Source organism: Tricharina praecox (assembly GCF_024521635.1).
Source record: "Tricharina praecox strain CBS 144465 chromosome Unknown BZA05scaffold_3, whole genome shotgun sequence".
NCBI classification, from domain to species: Eukaryota; Fungi; Ascomycota; class Pezizomycetes; order Pezizales; family Pyronemataceae; genus Tricharina; species Tricharina praecox.
Window position 1 is genome coordinate 1570812 of NW_026250405.1, and position 17962 is coordinate 1588773.

The window sequence follows — 17962 nt, forward strand, 5'->3', positions numbered from 1 at the left end:
AGATCGTCGGAAGTTGCCCCTACTGCTGGCAACTGCGGCTCAGCCCTCCGAGGCTGTCGCTGTGCTCAGCCTATCGCACGCTAACTACCTCAGCCTCGATCGATTCATCGCACTGAGGCTAATCATTTCCATGCCAGATCTATTACTCTAACGGATGTTGCGGATCTGGCCTGCGTCCACCGTGGATCCGAGAGGTTAAGGCGTTGCACCAAAAGTGCAAAAGTCATTCGACATACATGTGACGTCAGACATTGGTGATTGGCAAGGGCAGCATTGGACTTCCGTTGCCACCCACGACCCCAGCTCGGCGGGTGCTCAGGGTGGTTGTCTAACCTAGTCTCTCCCTCCCGTCACAAGTATCATATGAAATGCCGAGTAGCGGTACTCGACATATCCCTCGTGAGCACGGAAACTCGGCTGGCGAATCACTGGCCATCACTCAGAGCGGCGAACTCGGACGGGAACGTTCCGAAGAAAGGGATTGTCACCGCCGCCATAATAAATCTAGATACCTAGGCTGAATCCGAGCATGATCAAACAAAGCAAAGAAATGGATTGTCACCGCTAAACAAGACACGTACGATCCTGGAACCAAGCAAAGCAGTCCGGTGACGGGAACTACGTCGCGGCTAGGAGGAAAACAAGAAAGAAAGAAAAGGCCATACGATAAAAGGTGACTGTGTGTGATCCAGTCAATACAAATCGTGTCGCGTAGAATAAAAGGCGCCCAAATGGCAAAAGCAAACAACGCAGCAGAAAAAAAGAAAAACTGAACCAAGAACCCCCATTCCACGCACCCAATTCCTAAGCAACGCATCTCCAATCAAACCCCACAAGCAAAGTACGCGAAGGAACAGCATCACTGAACCAACAAACAGGCTACTGTAGAACAGTCTCCAGTGGATCGATGATTGCAAACACAGGAAGGAACCCTCTCTACTCCTTCAGGTTCTCATCCTTCTCCTGCGGGACATAAGTGCGCCCCTCGGGTTTCCCGGGCACACCGTGCCACACCCCAACATTCGAGCTTCCGTCTTGAATGCTCCTGACCTCCGCGTCTTCTTCTGTGCCCTCTTTGATACTAGCACTCCGTACACTCAAGCTTCTCCTCTCGGGCTCGTCGCAATCGCAAACATCCATGTTCCATGCGCTGCTCCTGCGGCTGTGACGACCGGTGTGCAGACTCTCTCTGGTGCTATTCCCGGCACCGACCGTAATCGGCGACACCAGAGGACTGCCGGCGGCATAAACCTCGCCCATTATCGATCCAGTAGTCCCATTCAGCACACTAGCGGCATCGCCCGTCCCTCCAAGCGTGGAGCCACGAAGCGAAGCGCGTTCTCCAACTATAGAGCGCCCGCCCAAGCCCGAATCGAGATTGCCGCTGAGCACGGACAACGGTAGCGATTCGCGCGAGCCGCCAAACATCGACGACGGTGCCAGCGCACGCACCGATGCGTCGGTGTCGACGGAACGGCGTCGTCGGCGCTTCGACGACGAGGCGAGCGTGATTATCGATGCATTGTCCGTCCATACTCCATGCGCGGTAGCGGCGTTGTATGAAACGGGGTGGAGAAGACCGGGGACGATGGGGCTGTGGCCTTGAGAGTCGAAGGGCGCCGAATACATCTGCGGGGGAGCGTTCGGATTGTGGTGGTGTGCGGGGTGTGGATTGTAGTTTGCATTTAGCATAGAGCCAGGGGCGGTCGATTGGACAGTAGTCAGAGTGGTGGTGAGGCTACGCATCGACGGTGTGGGCGACGAGAATGTGGATGTCGTGACGGTTGTGGTTGAAGGCGAAGGTCGTGTTCTTGTTGAACCCTGCGCCGTCCGCTGGCCGTCGTCGCAGTCGATATCGAGATCGGAAGTGGAGGTTATAGAGTCGGTCGATCCCATGTAATGGTAGTTGCCATGGACTTCGAACGCAAGATGCCCACTGGAGGACACGCGCGATAGTGATGGTGGGTGGCCGATCGGTTGACATTGCCTCGACGACGGTGTACCGGAAGAGAAAGACGCGCTGCGTCCCGTGGCGCGCGTGCTATCTCTAGAGGCCGAAGGCCCCGCCGCTGAAGATTTCAAGTTTGCCAGACGCTTCATGAAAGTGCTAAACTTGCGGGGTTTGTGATTCGCTCTCTCCGTAGCACTTCCATTTGAACCTGCAGAGTGAAGAGAATCAGCTCTCACCCCGATAAGGAAGTCTAGCAGAGTAGCGAACCGGAGGATCCGGGCACCGTAGGGACGCGCGAAACGTCGGTAGCCATAGAGGTAGCCATAGATAAGGGCAGGCGTCTACGGCGCGTGAATGTGGTTTCGATTCCGTGTTCAGCGAGGTATGAATGGCGGACTCGGAGGTCTTTGTCGTGGTATGTAGAGTTCTGTGTGGTTGGGTATCGTGGGGTGGTGTTAGTTGTTAAGATCTGGTGCGCTGTTTCGTCGGCACGGATGCAGCCGCACTATGCTGTTTCACAGCTCTACGCTTGGCCCTAAACCCTAAATCCGCCGCTTCGTTCAATATAGGTAACCATCTTATCATCACTTTGCTACGTCGTGCCAAGAGTCATGTATCATAGTTCTCCAAGCTCATAGCCTCATACAACCCATTCGGATCGCCTCTCTCGCTTGAAACAGCGTGCGTAACTAAGTTTCGAGTTTCGAAACATCGAGGCCCTACAGGAGATCTTGGCAGCCTTAGTATTGCTGATGCGCCACACCTACACCCAGCAGTATTCTATCCTCAGCATGGCAGACAAAATGAAGTTGTACGGATTCTCATTTACTCAGGAAGCGCACATTAATCCCTAATATCCTAATGAGCCATGAGTCATAACTTAAGATGAGCACAAGTACTCGATCCTAGGAAAGAGCCGCGAGGTCTCTCGTCAACATCTTTTCAGCAGGCGTCTACAAACTTCATACTCAAGATTTAAAGGTCAAGATAAACGTTAAAACACGGCCCGGAATACCGGAGGCCAGGCACCAACCTTATGACTATAGCCGAGTGATAGTGAATGGAGACATCCGGACAAGGTTGAAACCGGTTTCACCACGGGTGTAGGCCAGATCAACCACTGGAAGACTCTATCAGCAGGTTAACGGGACGTGCGGGTAGTCAATCCTGAGACGCCGTTCGTAACGGCCGGGGATTCTCATGGGTGCCAGTGCCGTCCTTAGGTGGGCCGCCCATCGACAACAGGACCGATCCCACCTCCGTTCCGGGAGTGCCACCAACCGGAAAGCTAAAAAAGTGTATTTCCGCAACAACAAAGGAAGCAGAGCCAAAACGAAAGCCTCACGCGGGGGTCGAACCCGCAACCTTGAGATGGACTTGGAGGTCCTAAAAGTCTCACGCTCTAGCCATTGAGCTAGCGAGGCCGTTCAGATATCTTCCGAGGTCTAAAACCAACAAGATATGGCATGATAGTGGAATGACAGCACGGATGGCTGAAGAGTATTGAGGTCTGCGAATACACTTGTAAAGTGGATAGTGTGCAGCCTCTGTATATGGCGAGTTACAATTTTTAGAGTTCGACATTGACTTGGGTGAGAAGTATTCAATATTCCTTCAAATCTTTGCTTGCACACGTTTACGCCAGTGAGAAGACAGGATAACTCTATTGCTGGGCAGGCTGTTTACTGCCGAATGAACTGGCTGCTGCAGAACACTGTAGTACATTTGCACCCATGAAGTGGGGATCATACTCTTTCGCCAATTGATAGCCCGGGCTTGAAAGGTACCAAGAAAGTCCCTTAATTCTTCGGAGTAGGTGAGTGAGAAGGGATTTTATGCATCCACCAATAATACCCAAGTAGGTACATAATGCTAGGTCTGCTGTAACGAAATAACATACTTGTAGATCCTCTGCTGTAGAAATTTACCGGCGATTATCTTCATATCTACAAATCTTCTCGAGATTCACCGCCGAGTGATAGCGTTTGGATCCGTTTTACAGATAAAATTTCATATACTGGTGGTTTTCACCAGGCATACCCGCGAATCCTTGATATAACCTCCGTGATTATCTCCATTTTTTTTCCTTCTGAATTATCCTTACCCTCTAGCGGAAGTTTATATGTACCGGCAAAGCCCACATTAAATTATTTGGGTTGCCGACTGAGGGTATTGACCAGTAAGTCTCTGGTAGTCAAGCAGCCCTTTATCCTTTATCCTTCTTCCTTCCTTTCTCTTCTTCTCTTCTTCTCTCCCCAGCCTTACCACAAGCACCAATGATGACAACAAAACATTAACATCCACATCTCACGCCTCGGACGCCCAGCTAGCTGTCAAATTCGGCTACCTAATTCGATGCCTCGAAGCCAACCGGCATACCCAGGGCAGCACTAGCAAAGCCGGCCACGAGCGAGGGCTCGGAAAGCTGAGCTACCGGGCATATCCGATCCGGTCAAGTTACGGAGATTCCTTTATTTAGAACACGGGATTTTTGCAGCGGCCCTCCCCAGGAAGTTATGTACCGTACCGCTGGCGGAGATACTCGGGGCAAACTAGCGAGCGCAAAACAGGACAAGAGTGGACATGCATTATAGTCAGTGGCGCTGAGATCGAGCTATCTACTCTAAACACCGACGATGAGATGGGACTAATAGGATGATGATTGGAGTCGCGGGTTTTGTATCTACAAACATACGGTATTTCGTCACGACGATACTCCTCGTTTCAAATTTCCGGTTCACTCCTATGGTAGATGTTGAAGCCTGAAGGGCTCCTCCGCGCACCTACCTATCCTTGTGCGGTTGTTATTGTGATGATACGGTGTCGCTCCTCCTCCAGGCTCCTCCCTCCCCGCGCCTACATCATAATCTACTACATATACTTCCATCACTCGCCCCCGAGTCCTAGCCTCACCATCGGCATCGGAAAAACCATGCCTCCATGCCTCCATCCATGCCTGGCAAAACTCCAACAACCACGCGCATTCGCACATATATCATGCATAGATAGTTAGTACAATCTTATCTACCCGCATCTGCATGCAGCCAGCCCACGCCAGCCCACGCCAGCCAAAGCCAGTGTACCAGCGGGCATGATCCCCGCAGGCCGGCCCCCACGCGAAAGTCACTGCACCATTGCACCATAGAACGTGATATCGCATCATCCAGCGACGAAGTGATGACATTCATTGTTTATTGTTTTATTGGAGGAGTCTCGCAGTCTGGCAGGAGTGGGGGAAGTCGAGGGGAAGTCGAGGGGGGGGGGGAAATGTGGGAAACTGGGGACAGATGATGTGATGTGATGTGTGGGGAAGGAAGGGAAGCAAGGGAGAAGGTCAAACATGAATACCGGTCATAGTCCAAAAAGAAAGAAGAAGAAGCCGTAGATACCTAGACCAAAACCCTCCCACGAACAGACCCACGAACCGACCAAAACACGCGAAAAGCAAGCCACAACAACCAAACGCTGAAAATACGCCATTCCGTCCATCCGTCCCGTAACGTTCGCTCAAAATAAGCCGCCAAAAGAAAAAGAAAAGAAAAAACGTAAAATCAATGTCCCATATCCATAAACCCCCCATCATAAGTTCATATCCCATTAAACCTAAACACCCCTCCTGATCCCCGCCTCCGCGACCGCCGAATTCTTCTCGACCAGCAAATTCCTCAACCAGCGATTCTCGAGCTCCAGCGACGAAATTTTCTTTTCGAGGTCGGAGACCTTGTTTTCCATTTCCTTCGCGGCCTTTTCGATCGCCATGTCGCGCTGCTTCTTCTTGATCCTGAAGCGGGCCGAGGCCGCCGTATTCCGGCGACGTTTGTCTTCTTCAGCTGCGCAGCGCGCCGCTTCCTGGATTGACAGGATGTGGGCGTCGGAGGTGGATAGGATCGTGGCCGGCGGGGATTGTGAAGATGAGGAGGTGGCGTACGTGCTGCTGGTGGGTGACTGCATCATGGATGTGGATTGCGGGGAGATGGTCGCATCTATTGACGGTTGAACTGCGGCGGCGGCGGAAGTAGCTCCTATAGCGGCAGCCTGGAGAAGTGGACGTGCTGACTGAGAATGTTGAATTCCTCCTCCTGCTGCTCCTTGCTGCTGGTCGTCCGGGAATTTAAAGTTCAGGAAGTCGTATCCCAGAGCAGAGAGTGACTGCGTAAGTAATGAGGAGGAAATGGTAGTGGTGGTGGTGGTGGTGGCGGTAGCTCCTGCAACCCGTCTGATAGTTAGCTACTATCGACGGCTTCGCTGGCTTCGAGCAACGGGGATCAGGGCAGATCGAGGCACGTGAAGTTGCGCGAACATCTCATAAAGGGAGGCGCACCGGAGATGGACGAATCGGGTATATGATTCGCGCGGGTAGATGTCGTGATTGCGAGGGGGGGAGGAGGCAAGCAAGCAGGCAGTCATCCTCCCTGGAGAGGAACGAACGGCATCTGCAGAGCAGGGAGGGGTGGGAGTGCTCATCGAATGGAGGTCAGAAGTGGAGACGCAACATACCCGCATAGAAACCAGCACCATCACCGCCATCGATTCCCAGGCCCTCCACCGTCGAGTCATTGCTGCTCTCGAGTGGTCGATGCTGTTCGGGATACGTCTCGATGTTGCATCTCTCCACGTCCAGAAACCGGCCCAGGTCCCAATCATAAAACAGCGTGTCCGTGAACGGCGCGAGGGCATCGAAAGTGCTATCATCTGTAATGGCGGCGTCGATATCGTCCAGGTCCGGCGGAAGAAGCAGATTAAGGTCCGTCAGGACCGAATCCGTGGAGGAGGACATTCCGTCGTCAAGGTAGAGGGAAGGAGGGAAAGTGGAAAAAAGAAGTGCGGGGCATACGCAGGAGGAAGAAGTATGTAGAAGGGGGGCGTGATATATCGGGAGCCAAAGCTTGAGAGGGGATTGGTTTTTCTTTTCTTTAGCTCGTCGACTCGGGGAACGTACCGCGAGACATTCAAGGAACACCAAAGCCCTTTTAGCGGGGGATTGGCACGATTGGCCCAGTCAATCCAGGTTGCTTTGGGGGTGGCGGTGTGGTTCAGGCGTGACTTCTTTGGGTGCGGGATGCAGGTGTGGGGCTTTCTGCTGTCCGGATCAGGATCGGCGAGTGTTTCCCGGGATTCGCATATGGCGGTAGTGTCGATGGCATTACGATGCGGTGCGGGCTCGCACTGCCTGCGCTTTATCGCTTTATCCGTGTAGTGGCATTAAATCGGAATATGAAGAATGGGTACAGTCGAGGGACCGCTGGTGATGATGTGATTTTGGCCCTGAAGTTGCCATGGACAGTGAGTTTCCCCATGCGGTTAGACTGGATTCCCCCATCAGTCCTGGGATGGAATCAAAGACAGCGGAATTCCCACGGAATATCGAAATTCTTGACATCTCGATACAGTGGCCCCATCACGAATCGATAATGGATGGTGGCATCCTGTAGGAGCAATCAATCGGGACGCTTACATCTCGGATTGATATCTCCTCATGCTGAGGCGTTCATCACCCAGCACCCAGCTATGGGTGTCCACCGTCCAAAGGACTCGCCCCATGTGAGCCCACCCACTCGCCCACCGCGGCCGCGGAGCTGCAGATCCAAGACAAGACAGGATGTGAAATCAAATCTTGGCTTCGTTCGAGCCCAAACAGGTGGGAGGTGCATGCATGGCCACAGTAGTTTTGTACACCAGCTGTCACTCGCGTCACAACCTCCCACCGCTGCCGACTGTCCTCGCTACTCCCTACATGCTACTACATGCTACATGCCCCCACTATGCACCCCGTACCCATCCGCATCCGCTTCGACAATGGCAGAGACACGGAGGCCGAGACCCCTTACGAGGATATGCAAGTGCTCCCACGCTCGACACATACAGCACCCTATGATCCGGTCCTCGAGCGCACTGTCCTGCCACCTCTCCAGCTCACCCCGACAACACCAACGGCGACAACCCACATATCTGTCCCACCGGTTACCTACACCGACAGCACCCTGCGCTTCCACCTGCACTTCACCGCCACTATCGAGATCACGCACCCCACCTCCCAGCATGTCGGGCTACAAGACCTCCTCCTCCTCCGCGGCAACGGCTTCCACATATCGGCCACGCTGCGCCAGCCCACCCTCACCGCGGCCGTCTCACTCGAAAGTCTCGGCCGAATCCTCGCCTCCGCTCCCGTACGCACTCCCTCCCCCTCCCCCTCCCCCATCCCCCCTCTCCACCTACTAACCCTCACCAGATGTGGCCCCAACTCGGCCTGCTCCCCACGCTTTCGATCCACCCCTCCTCCCCCACCACTATCTCACCACCAACAATCCACGTCTCCCTCTCACGCGCAATCCCCAGCTCGATCGAGACGCTCCTGCCCACACTTCTACCACACGCGTTCATCCCGCGGGTGTGCATGGAGTTCGTCTTCTCCGGCTCGGCACCGGCAGCGGGAGTGGCGGGAGCGGCGGGAGCGGCGGGAGTGCTGGTGGTAAGAAGTCTGGTGGACCAGGCGCTGCGCGGCGTGTGGGCGCGCGAGCTGGCGGGAATAGCGCCCCTGTTGGCGAGGCCAGGGTTGTTGGCAAGGTGCGAGGGTAGGAGGAACCAGGTGGAGGTGCTGGTGGGCGTTTTGGCTGGTTTCGGGGATATTGGGAATGGTGGGAAGGGGGATGGGGGGAAAAGGGGGGATGGGGCGAAGGGGGAGGAGGAGGTGAGAGCAAGGCTGTGGAGGTGTGTGCTAAGGCATGTTAAGACCAGGGAGACGTTGAAGAGGATGTTCGCGGATGGTGCGGATGATCGGGAGGGGGAGAGGGGAGAGGATGAGTTGGAGCTTGGTGACGAGGAGGATATATTGGAGCTTGGGGATGACGAGGAGGATATATTGGAGCTTGGAGACGACGAAGAGGATTTATTGGAGCTTGGAGATGGCAGAGACGAGGATATGTTCTTTGATGAGTGGGAAGACGAGGGCCGGCTCTTGTGGGGTTTGGATGAGGAGGATGAGAATGATCTGTTATTGGATCGCGTTGATGAGGTGGAGGAGGAGCATATACTACTACTGGAGGAGGCGGAGTCGCCGGATCTATTGGCATGTGAAATAAATTCGAGTGATGAGGTTATGGAGGACTTGATAGCGGAGGAAGATATGCGCCAGGAGATGGCGCTGGGGGGTAATGGGAGTGGAGGTCAGCGTTTCCATGATCAGAACGGATGGTTTACGAGAGAAGCTTCGGAAGAGATGTTGATTTGAGACTGCAAGATATGGCAATTCCCAAGTGTCCTAGAAACCGGAGAGAATCCGAAAAGACGTCATCAAAGGAATACATGAATTATAATTATCGCTGAACTCAACGCATTACTGAATCTCCACCTTCCTCGCCTTCTTTTTCTTAACAACTCTCACAGCCTGCGCCGGCACCGGCGTACCCCTCCCAGAAGCCGGCGTACCCCTCCCAGAAGCCGGCGTACCCCTCCCAGAAGCCGGCGTACCCCTCCCAGAAGCCGGCGTACCCCTCCCAGAAGCCGGCGTACCCCTCCCAGAAGCCGGCAAAATCCCCGCGCTCCCATTCTCCTCCAGCATTTCCCCACTCACCGGCGTCCCAGCCCTCGACAACCCCTCACCCACGATCCTCGCGCGCAGCACCCCACGATCCTTCTCCGCCTCCTCCCTCTCCCTCTCCCTAACCCTCGCCAGATGTTCCCTCCGTCTCTTCCCGACGTCCAGAGCGCGGCGCTTCAACCCCTCCAGCTCCTGTTGCTGCAGAGCCATGAGCCGCTTCAGCCGCGCCAGCTTCGAGGAGTACGTCGGGATCTGTGACAGCGTTGGTGCGACGGCGCTGTAGGCGGGGAGGGTTTGCAGCGTCGAGTGCGTTAACGACATCGACTGGAGCAGCGCCGCTTGCTGCGCTTCGAGCGTCGACAGCGTCGTCATTAGTGTTGACAGCGCGGTTGTGGCACGTGTGGTTATCTGTGAGGCGTCCATGTTGGGTTGGCGGGCGGGTGCCTGAGACGGGTGGACGGTGGTGGTGGTTAGTTAACTAGTGCGCGGTGGGCGGGGGGATGTTTCGTCGATAGTTAGGTGTGGTGTCAAGTGATCGCGGGCTTGGAACCCTGCTGATGATGCGACAAGCTGCACTTCGCACATGCAGTTGGTGGCGCGGCACAGTAGTTAGTTTCAAGCACCTATGCATAAATCCCCAGCAGCTGCGTGACTTGGAGCGGCGGCGGCAGCTCCGAGCTTCATCACACGCAGCTCTTCATCACTCGCGAGAGCGTCGGCTTCTGATCAACAGAACGAGCCATCATGCTCTTCACCACGATGTAAAATGATTCCCTCACGAGCTTGAATTCAAGATGACGGGTTTGGGCTGCTTGGTATCTAGATGCTTCTCGAATGTGAGATTGCACAGGGCTATTCCTCTTCGGCGTAGCGTCTGATTAATAATTCGGTGCGACGGACAGCCGTCGCGTCGCCTGCCGTTTCGTCCTGACTCGCTCTCGGGCCTCTCATTCGAGCTGAGGCTTACTGATCTGCTCCCCCTCCTCCCCCTCCCCCTCCCCCTCCTCCCTCTCAAGTTCTCGTTCTTCTCCGATAGATCAATAGACCAAAGAACCTCACTTTTACTTCTTCTTCATCTTCTTCTTCATCTTCTTCATCATCATACTCGCTCGCATCCACGCAACTCGGATACCTACCCAGCTATCAACCATCCGAATCATCTTGTGACCATCCGCTATCCACCATCTCCCGCATCCCCCATCGCCCACCTTCTACCTACTTACCACGATGCTCCTCCCCGAAGGCGCCGACATTCCCACCGACGTACCGCCGCAATGGAACGCGCCACCTCACATCGCTGCGCGCTTTTCCCGACGGCGTCGGCGCAACGGCACGCTATCTCCGGCGGTGAGCAACCAAGCGCAGCTGAGCGCGTCCCACCTAGCCACGACGCGGCGGGCGACGCTGCTGGAAGCGCGGAAATCCCTTCTGCGGGCGCGCGCGCAGCACGTCGAGAAGGTGCGGCGCTCCCGCGCCGACGACAGTCACGAGGCGGTGTCGGAGCGCCTGCTAGCCCTCCAGGCGAGTATGCGCGCTGCTCAGGACTCGAGGAATGCAATACTTGCGAAGATTGCGGGCGCGTGCGCGAGTGAGGTCGCGAAGGCCAAGAGGACGGCAAACGAAATGAGGAGGAGGAGGGAGAAGGAGACAAGGGACCTTAAGGAGAGCTTTGAGGAGAGGATGAAGGAGGCGCAGAGACGGAGGGATGTGGCGTTGAGGGAGCGCGGGAGGAGGAGGAGGGAGCGGGGGAGTAGGGGCGAGGATGCGGCTGAGAGGGAGAAGGCCAAGGTGCAGGCGGAGAGTACGAGCGAGGCTAAGAGGGTGCAGGCTGCGAGCAGGATTCAGAGGGCGTGGAGGCTCGCGAGGGATAGGAAGATTGTGGTGGATTTTGTGGCGCTTGGGTTAACGATCGAGAGTGTGAGGGATGCGGACTTTATTACGGTTTCGACGAGGTTTCAGGACGATGAGGTGCTCAGGGCTACGTCGAAGTTGCTGATGAGATGTGGTCTGCTCGAGGGCATTGAGGGCGTCGAGGGCGCGCTGGAGAAGTGCTGCAGGACGTTTTTGAGCTCTTATCTGATCCTCGGTCATCCCGGCGAGGTTCTGAGCAACGACGGAATGAAGGAAAAGGTGAGCATATATGAAGTCTGGTAAACTGTGGAGCATGTTTCGCTAACTTGTGGGTAGGAGCTGATTGAGAGGTCGAAGGATCTTTTGATCGCTTTCGAGTCGTTCTTGTCGTCGCAAACCTTTCCACCGCCGGACGCACTTTACAATGCCTGGAGCGAGTTCAGCACAGCATTTGACACGTGGAAGTCCCGTGACTCGAAGATCTTCATCGAGACAATGGTCGCACAGTACGCCGAGCTCGATCTCATCTGGCAGAAGGTCAAGGACGACACTACCGGCGGCGTCGCGGAGGACTTCAAGGAGGGTATTCGCGAGAATCAACTCATGCTTCTCGTCCGCATTCGCCGGTTGGCTGGGGACAGAACCAGAGACTTGATCCGGACCGCCGTCAAAGACTCGAGAAAGAATAGACTGCCCAAGAAAGAAAAACGCGATACCAAGCCTAGAGAGGTGCCCTCGTCAGATGCCACCACCGTTTCGACAGTAGCGCCTACACCGGCCGTCGTCATGCCAACTGTAAAACCGGAACCTCCTGCGCCTGTTCAGCCAACCCCGCCTCAGGTCGGCTTTCACAATGTTGCCAGCGGTGACGACGGGATGCAATCGAATCGCCAGATCATTCATGAGCTGGCCATGGACAAAGACTTCCGGCTACAACCTCGGAAACGAAGCAAGATCGAGGCAATGGTCGAGGACACAGCCAAGACTGCCTTCTGGGGTGCTATGCGCGAGGATATCACCGAAGGAAAACTCGAGAAGTGGATCCCCTCGCTCGCTGAGACTGTGCGCGGAAAGTTGCTGCGTCTGCTGGACTCGAAGGGCTCGCTTCATCGTGCCGTGGCAGAGTCCATGGACATCGAGCTCATCCGTCAGCAATGTCACAACGGTTCCTACGACCACGAGAAGTTGCTCTCTTACGTCCTCAACCTGCTCCCCAAGATCTGCTCTCCGGCTCGAGACGAGGACGTTAAAGCTTTGGTCGAAGACACTGGCGACTACATATCTCGGCTCCAGAAGTTGCTGGACGTACTAGAAGCCATGCAACTTGACCATGCCAATTTCCTCCTCATGATCTCAGCGCCTCAAGTTATCCCGGAAGCAATTCCGTACGAGCGCCGACTGTTCGCCGCTGACCTGGAAGCCGGGCGTGCAACCCTCGATCAAACCCGGCAATGGCTCCTTACAGCTAAATCGCAACTACCAGCCGGCACTCCCGCAAACGACGTCCATGTCCACGCATTCCTCAACCTCCTCTTCGGCCTCGAGACTCTCGACGTCTCCTCCATCCCCGAGACATTTCACCTAGACCACCAACGCATCCGCGACACGCGCGAAACCCTGCGCACCGTAATCCTCGGCGGCGCCATAGTCCTCACGGTCAAAACGCTCCTCCGGCGCGATGTGCGCAGCTCGTGGAAAGAGATCTCCAGCTTTGTCGGCAACCTCCTACGGAGCTCTACATCGACCACCGAGATCGCCGACGGCGTGCGGAACTTCGTCGACGAAACTGCCGCCGTCCCGGCGCCCACACTGGTCGCAGTGCGCAACGCCGTTGCCCGCATCCTTGAGCGCGGAACCGCAGATCCTGTCGCCCGCGTCGTCGCCAACCGCGTCAGGGGGTTCGTTATGGAACGCCTCGTGGCGACAAATAGTCAGGATAAAGTACGCCTGGCGGCTACGGCGGGTGAGGTCCTTACCGGCTGGGGCGTCGGAGAGTGGATTGGTGAGCTCGGTGGCGTCGTAGAGAGGGTCGCGACTTGGAGGATCGTCGATATGGGCGTCAATTGGGAGTGGTACAATGAGATTCTTGGTGTGGGAGTGGGCGTGGGCGCGTAGGTTCTTTGCTGCCTTGCTTGCTGGGGTGTTTTGTGTGTGCATTATTTTACTGCGGATGGGGTAACACTGTTTTTTGACTGTTTTTTTGACTGTTTTTTGACATGCACTTGATTGAGTTACTTTCCTTGTTTGCTTGCTTGCTCTACCTATTTGATAGGAATGTTGTGCTGTGCTGTTAGATGAGATACACTGCTGCGGGCTCCGGGCTCTGGGCTGCAGGCTGCGGCTGCGGACTGTAGGTTGCTGCGTTGTTGCGTTGTTGCGTTGTTGCGTTGTTGCGTTGTTGCGTTGTTGCGTTGTTGCGTTGTTGCGTTGTTGGGTGATGACTGACGGAATTTAAAGATCATATTCTTATTCTTATTCTCTATTCCGGTTCGTCGTGGAGTGATCGTAAAGCATTAGAAAGATGTATTTTCCCACCATCTTCTTTACACGAGGGTTCTAATTACACTGCAAAATTACAGCCTCATGTGCGATCACTCGTAACGCGAGTGATATACCGTGCTAGACTCCAGCAAAATAAAAGTTCTTACTTAGGTGAAGTTCGAACCAACGCCAAAACAAAACCCTTCACCCCTAGGGGGTCTAGGTGGATGGTTTGGAAATCCCGGGACCTGGACTGAACTGGTGTTCAATTTCCCTCCGCCGGGTGCGCCGGGTGCGCGCTGGGCAGTGTTCTCCATCGTCCGGTCCGTCTGTCCTAGGCCTCTGACGAAGCCGGACAGCGTGCCTCTCGTCCACCTGTGCCTAGGACGTGACGGCCAAGGTGGTTTCCTCGCCCGTCCGCCAAGCGTTGAGTAAAAACATGATTTCGGGCGAGGACCTTGAGTAGCCGAGTGAGACATGGTGCATAGACCACTGTGATACATAACTAAGGGCTGGGTGCCGCACCTTAGGCGTCCGAATCAGGATACTGCTACTTTTCACAGCTATGTAGTGGAGCGGTGAGGGATGGACTGACGATGGTGGTGCGTAGGATATCGGTGCTAGGAAATCAGCAATCAGCCGAACCATATTCACGTGACTTGGACGAGGACCGACGGAGGAGGACGAGGCGAGGACCTGGCGGGCAGATTTTGTAACCGTTCGTCCGGACTGGACGATGGAGAACACTGGCGCTGGCGCTGGGTGCGTGATCACTCGGTCACGCGGGTTTTTTCCGTGATGGAAGAAGCATGCCGCAGGTTATAAACTGGTGGTGACGGGTAACAGACGAAGTTCCCCATTGCCCCCCAAGGTGCTCAGCAAAGTACATGGTTTTTCGTCCGGCGCTTATGTGACCTTCGGAATGATAACTGAGTACCTTTGTAAAAAAAGGGGGGTTTTATAAACGTGAGCGGTGGGTTAGGAAATGGTTGCGCGATCATCAGATTTCACAAGCGGCCCCGCGGTATTGCGCAACTATTCCGCAACTATTGCATCTAGAATAACGTGAGCCACGTAAAACGATGCGGAAATAATATGATGATAGACAGTACACCCATTTTAAATTGTAAACTCGGCAAAAAAGCGGACAATGTGTGAATTTGTCATACGTTGATCTAACGCTTAAGTCAACAGGAACTGGTGGAAATATAAAAACAAAAGTTCGAGATATATCGTTGGTGCTCACTTAAGCGTTTTCTTGGCATTTTTCTACCGTTGTCGTCACGTTTCGACAATTTAAACGTTTTCTTGGCATTTTTCTCCTGTTTTCCGGTGTGAAGGAGCGATGGGTGTGTTGGGGGGGGAAGGGGGGGCGATGGGCGAGCTGCCACGGGAGGGAGTAATGGGAGTTTGGTGGGGATGAAAAATGACTGAATCAATCCGCGAGATGACTCTAGGAATGACTGAGTCAATTGGTGAAATGACTCTGCCAATACAGTGAGCTTACAACCGCATTCTTGCGGACTTTAAAACACAGCCCATGTGAGCCGGAAGTGATGATAAAACCAGCGTTGCCATACAACCAGCGTTACCGTACAACAGCGGCAGACATTCAAAGCTAGCTGTAAGCCAGAAAGAACTGCTGAGCCGGAGCATCGCAATCTCATCTCTTTTACATCCTCGCCATTTCATCTCTTCCGCTGCAAATACTCCTCGCAAACCCCTACACCTTACATGCAGCTATCTTCACGAGCCGGCTGTTTTGATGAAGTTGAATGCCGATATAGATACTCACACCTTCCTACTCAGCGATCCTATCTTCTAGTGGTATGGAGGAGCTGTGGGAGGAGCTGTGGGAGGAGCTGTGGGAGGAGGTATCGGCAAGAGGAGGAAGTGAAGGAGGACTCCTGTCGGTGGAAGAAGACGAATGTGGTTAGTAGAGGGCACATGGCGGGCATGGCGAGGTCGTATGCTCTCTTAGCCATCTGCCTCTTCTTATTTTTCTTCTTCTTCTTCTCCCACAACTCCTCCTCCCCCCACATCTCCTCCTCCCCCCGCAACTGCTATTCCCCCTCCAGCCGCAACTGCTATCACCCCCCCTCGCCGCAACTGCTATTCCCACTCTCACCGCAGCTCCTCTTTTCCCTGATAGCATCTCTCGCTAATAGCTAATTTTTCATATAGGTAGCTCATCTTGCAGTAATGCTTGTCTGGCTGCCGTGGATACTGGATACTGGATACTGGATACTGGATACTGGATACTGGATACTGGCCGCCGTCGATACGGCCGCCGTGGATACTGCCCGCTGGCCCCGTAGGTAGTACTAGTATATAGAATAGAAATCCATAATTAGGTGCTCAATGCTCCAAGACCAATGAGAAAAATGCTGCATAAGCGAGAAAATCCGAGCCCAGTTTCACACGTTGCACTCCTGCTCCCAAGTTTCAATTTCAAAAATGGTTCGAAATGCCAAGAAAACGATGCTGCAACATTTTAATGCACTTAAACGCTTTATTTTAACTACATAGGAGAGATTTGCAACATATTGAGAAAAAAAACTCGAAGTAATTCTTTAAATGTGTCTAATTACCGGCCATTTAACTCTCTATAATCAGGATTACTTGTACTACGGCTTCCAATTTTCACGGGAAAAGCCTGTGAACTGTATATCCACTCCCTCCGTTAAAAACTTGCATCACGTCTGTGAATCCAACACGGACTGTACAATGTTTTGAGTGGCTTCTATAGGTCAATAATTTGACATGTGTATAATTCTCAACTATCACGATGTGGTATTTACTTTTCCTACGGGTTTGAAAAAAAATAATGGCACAACAGTCGCTCCACTGTTAAAAAAAACCCCCCTTTTTTACAAGGGTAGGTAGGTACACCAGATACGAAGAGTCGCGTCTGCACACTGGTACATTCATATCCTCCGCTCCGATCATCCAACATGAATCCAGTGACACCAAAATGTGACTGTCTTTACTGCGGCCTTACTCCCGCCATTACCGTTCACCCCACCGAACGAGGTGACAAATGTCTGGCTTTTTTTGGTTCTCTATGTATTGCATGTGATCTGTCTAAAATTCTAAATCACGGCAATCTGTGCTTCCCTCTGTCTGGCTGCAGTTGAGATGATGGGCTCGGTACTAGGTACACAGCACTCCCCGATCCCCGGCCGGTCAATATGTTGCTCTATTCCCCGAGCTGGGTTGGTATTAGCGCACTGTAAATATGTATGGTAGTCACAGACAAGGAAAAGCAAAAGATCTACTACTATATCCCGCCCCTTCCGCCGCCTCTCTCTCTAGCCGGGCCAGAAAGACCGGCACCTCCTCCTCAGCCTTCTCAGGCCGCTTTCTCAAGCCGCTCCACCATCACAGTCCCACCCAGATGGCTCGCTACTAGTAGTGACACATGCCTAGAATTTCCCCAAAAACCCAGAAAGATATTTCAGCTCACGAGTGATATCCCGTGCAATTCACAGGCTTGACCAAAAACTTCGTGGGCAAGTACTAAGGTATAGCGACTGAGGTATTACTACCCAGTCTGCCCTTGCAGGTGGCAGCCGCTGTGATCTACTCTGCTTTACTAGTTACTCTAGTTACACCTATGTAAATACGCTATTTCCATGGCGGCCTTCCCGACTCCCGAGCGATCGGGAACTGGCTACATCTGTCCATAGCTACCGGTACCTACTTAAACTATCCCAGAGGGAAATTTTGGGAAGGCGCCTGTAGAGTAGAGTAGAGTACGTCCCGTTAGAGTACAGTATAGTAGAGGGGAATATATCAATCTCCGGAGACAATTACTACTATTACTACATAGTACTATGGACACCTTACTCACCATGCCCCCCGTGTCAATACATTTTGCAATATGCATGTGGAAGAACTGCGTACGTGGCTGGTGCTGTAATAGGTATGTACTTATACATAGGTACACTCTATGCGTGCGTGAGTGAGTGAGTGAGTAAGTGAGTGACTTTTGGGGGCCGTCCGAATGGGATTCGACGTCAACTGCGCAGTGCGGTGTGGTGCCTACGGCGGGTGCGCACTGTGGCAGCGCCGAGGACAGAGACCGGTAGAAGCGTGAGGTGCGGTGGGATCACATGTATTTGGAATTATCTCGTGCTTGA

At 53.8% G+C, this 17962-nt stretch overlaps 6 protein-coding genes and 1 non-coding gene across 7 annotated transcripts; 2 read left to right on the forward strand and 5 right to left on the reverse strand.

Moving 5' to 3' along the window:
* Window positions 1-466: 466 nt before the first annotated feature.
* BZA05DRAFT_387570 (uncharacterized protein) lies at window positions 467-2423 on the reverse strand. The gene is made up of 2 exons (XM_051482599.1): window positions 2219-2423; window positions 467-2159 (listed from the first exon to the last, which is right to left on the reverse strand). The coding sequence occupies exons 1-2, from the start codon at window positions 2274-2276 to the stop codon at window positions 937-939; spliced, it is 1281 nt and encodes a 426-aa protein (XP_051343176.1). The 5' UTR covers window positions 2277-2423; the 3' UTR covers window positions 467-936.
* Window positions 2424-3288: 865 nt separating this feature from the next.
* On the reverse strand, window positions 3289-3375 carry BZA05DRAFT_t43. Its single transcript has one exon. It is a non-coding gene; the product is annotated as a tRNA-Lys (tRNA).
* Window positions 3376-5423: 2048 nt separating this feature from the next.
* On the reverse strand, window positions 5424-7017 carry BZA05DRAFT_168486 (uncharacterized protein). Its single transcript, XM_051479174.1, has 2 exons — window positions 6449-7017; window positions 5424-6156 (listed from the first exon to the last, which is right to left on the reverse strand). Exons 1-2 carry the CDS (start codon window positions 6726-6728, stop codon window positions 5555-5557), a joined length of 882 nt encoding a protein of 293 aa, XP_051343177.1. The 5' UTR covers window positions 6729-7017; the 3' UTR covers window positions 5424-5554.
* A 642-nt stretch (window positions 7018-7659) lies between these two features.
* On the forward strand, window positions 7660-8847 carry BZA05DRAFT_387573 (uncharacterized protein). Its single transcript, XM_051482600.1, has 2 exons — window positions 7660-8118; window positions 8181-8847. The coding sequence occupies exons 1-2, from the start codon at window positions 7703-7705 to the stop codon at window positions 8422-8424; spliced, it is 660 nt and encodes a 219-aa protein (XP_051343178.1). The 5' UTR covers window positions 7660-7702; the 3' UTR covers window positions 8425-8847.
* BZA05DRAFT_433825 (uncharacterized protein) lies at window positions 8798-9500 on the reverse strand (the record flags this gene model as incomplete). Its single annotated transcript, XM_051486284.1, has 2 exons — window positions 9440-9500; window positions 8798-9355 (listed from the first exon to the last, which is right to left on the reverse strand). A coding segment is annotated over exon 2 (222 nt), but the record flags the coding sequence as incomplete, so codon positions are not given.
* Window positions 9233-10051, reverse strand: BZA05DRAFT_168494 (uncharacterized protein). Its single transcript, XM_051479175.1, has one exon. The coding sequence runs from the start codon at window positions 9909-9911 to the stop codon at window positions 9285-9287; it is 627 nt and encodes a 208-aa protein (XP_051343180.1). The 5' UTR covers window positions 9912-10051; the 3' UTR covers window positions 9233-9284.
* Window positions 10052-10506: 455 nt separating this feature from the next.
* On the forward strand, window positions 10507-13772 carry BZA05DRAFT_348439 (T-complex protein 11-domain-containing protein). Its single transcript, XM_051481232.1, has 2 exons — window positions 10507-11618; window positions 11676-13772. Exons 1-2 carry the CDS (start codon window positions 10716-10718, stop codon window positions 13452-13454), a joined length of 2682 nt encoding a protein of 893 aa, XP_051343181.1. The 5' UTR covers window positions 10507-10715; the 3' UTR covers window positions 13455-13772.
* The last annotated feature ends 4190 nt before the right edge of the window (window positions 13773-17962 follow it).

Bases quoted from the DNA above. Each gene is read 5' to 3' on its own strand.
- BZA05DRAFT_387570 (XM_051482599.1), bottom strand. From the start codon at position 2,276: ATGGCTACCTCTATGGCTACCGACGTTTCGCGCGTCCCTACGGTGCCC. The intron at 2,160-2,218 runs GTTCGCTACTCT...TTCACTCTGCAG, and splicing joins TACGGTGCCCGGATCCTCCG to GTTCAAATGGAAGTGCTACG.
- BZA05DRAFT_387573 (XM_051482600.1), top strand. From the start codon at position 7,703: ATGCCCCCACTATGCACCCCGTACCCATCCGCATCCGCTTCGACAATG. The intron at 8,119-8,180 runs GTACGCACTCCC...AACCCTCACCAG, and splicing joins GAATCCTCGCCTCCGCTCCC to ATGTGGCCCCAACTCGGCCT.
- BZA05DRAFT_168494 (XM_051479175.1), bottom strand. From the start codon at position 9,911: ATGGACGCCTCACAGATAACCACACGTGCCACAACCGCGCTGTCAACA.
- BZA05DRAFT_168486 (XM_051479174.1), bottom strand. From the start codon at position 6,728: ATGTCCTCCTCCACGGATTCGGTCCTGACGGACCTTAATCTGCTTCTT. The intron at 6,157-6,448 runs GTATGTTGCGTC...GACGGGTTGCAG, and splicing joins TGGTGCTGGTTTCTATGCGG to GAGCTACCGCCACCACCACC.
- BZA05DRAFT_348439 (XM_051481232.1), top strand. From the start codon at position 10,716: ATGCTCCTCCCCGAAGGCGCCGACATTCCCACCGACGTACCGCCGCAA. The intron at 11,619-11,675 runs GTGAGCATATAT...ACTTGTGGGTAG, and splicing joins ACGACGGAATGAAGGAAAAG to GAGCTGATTGAGAGGTCGAA.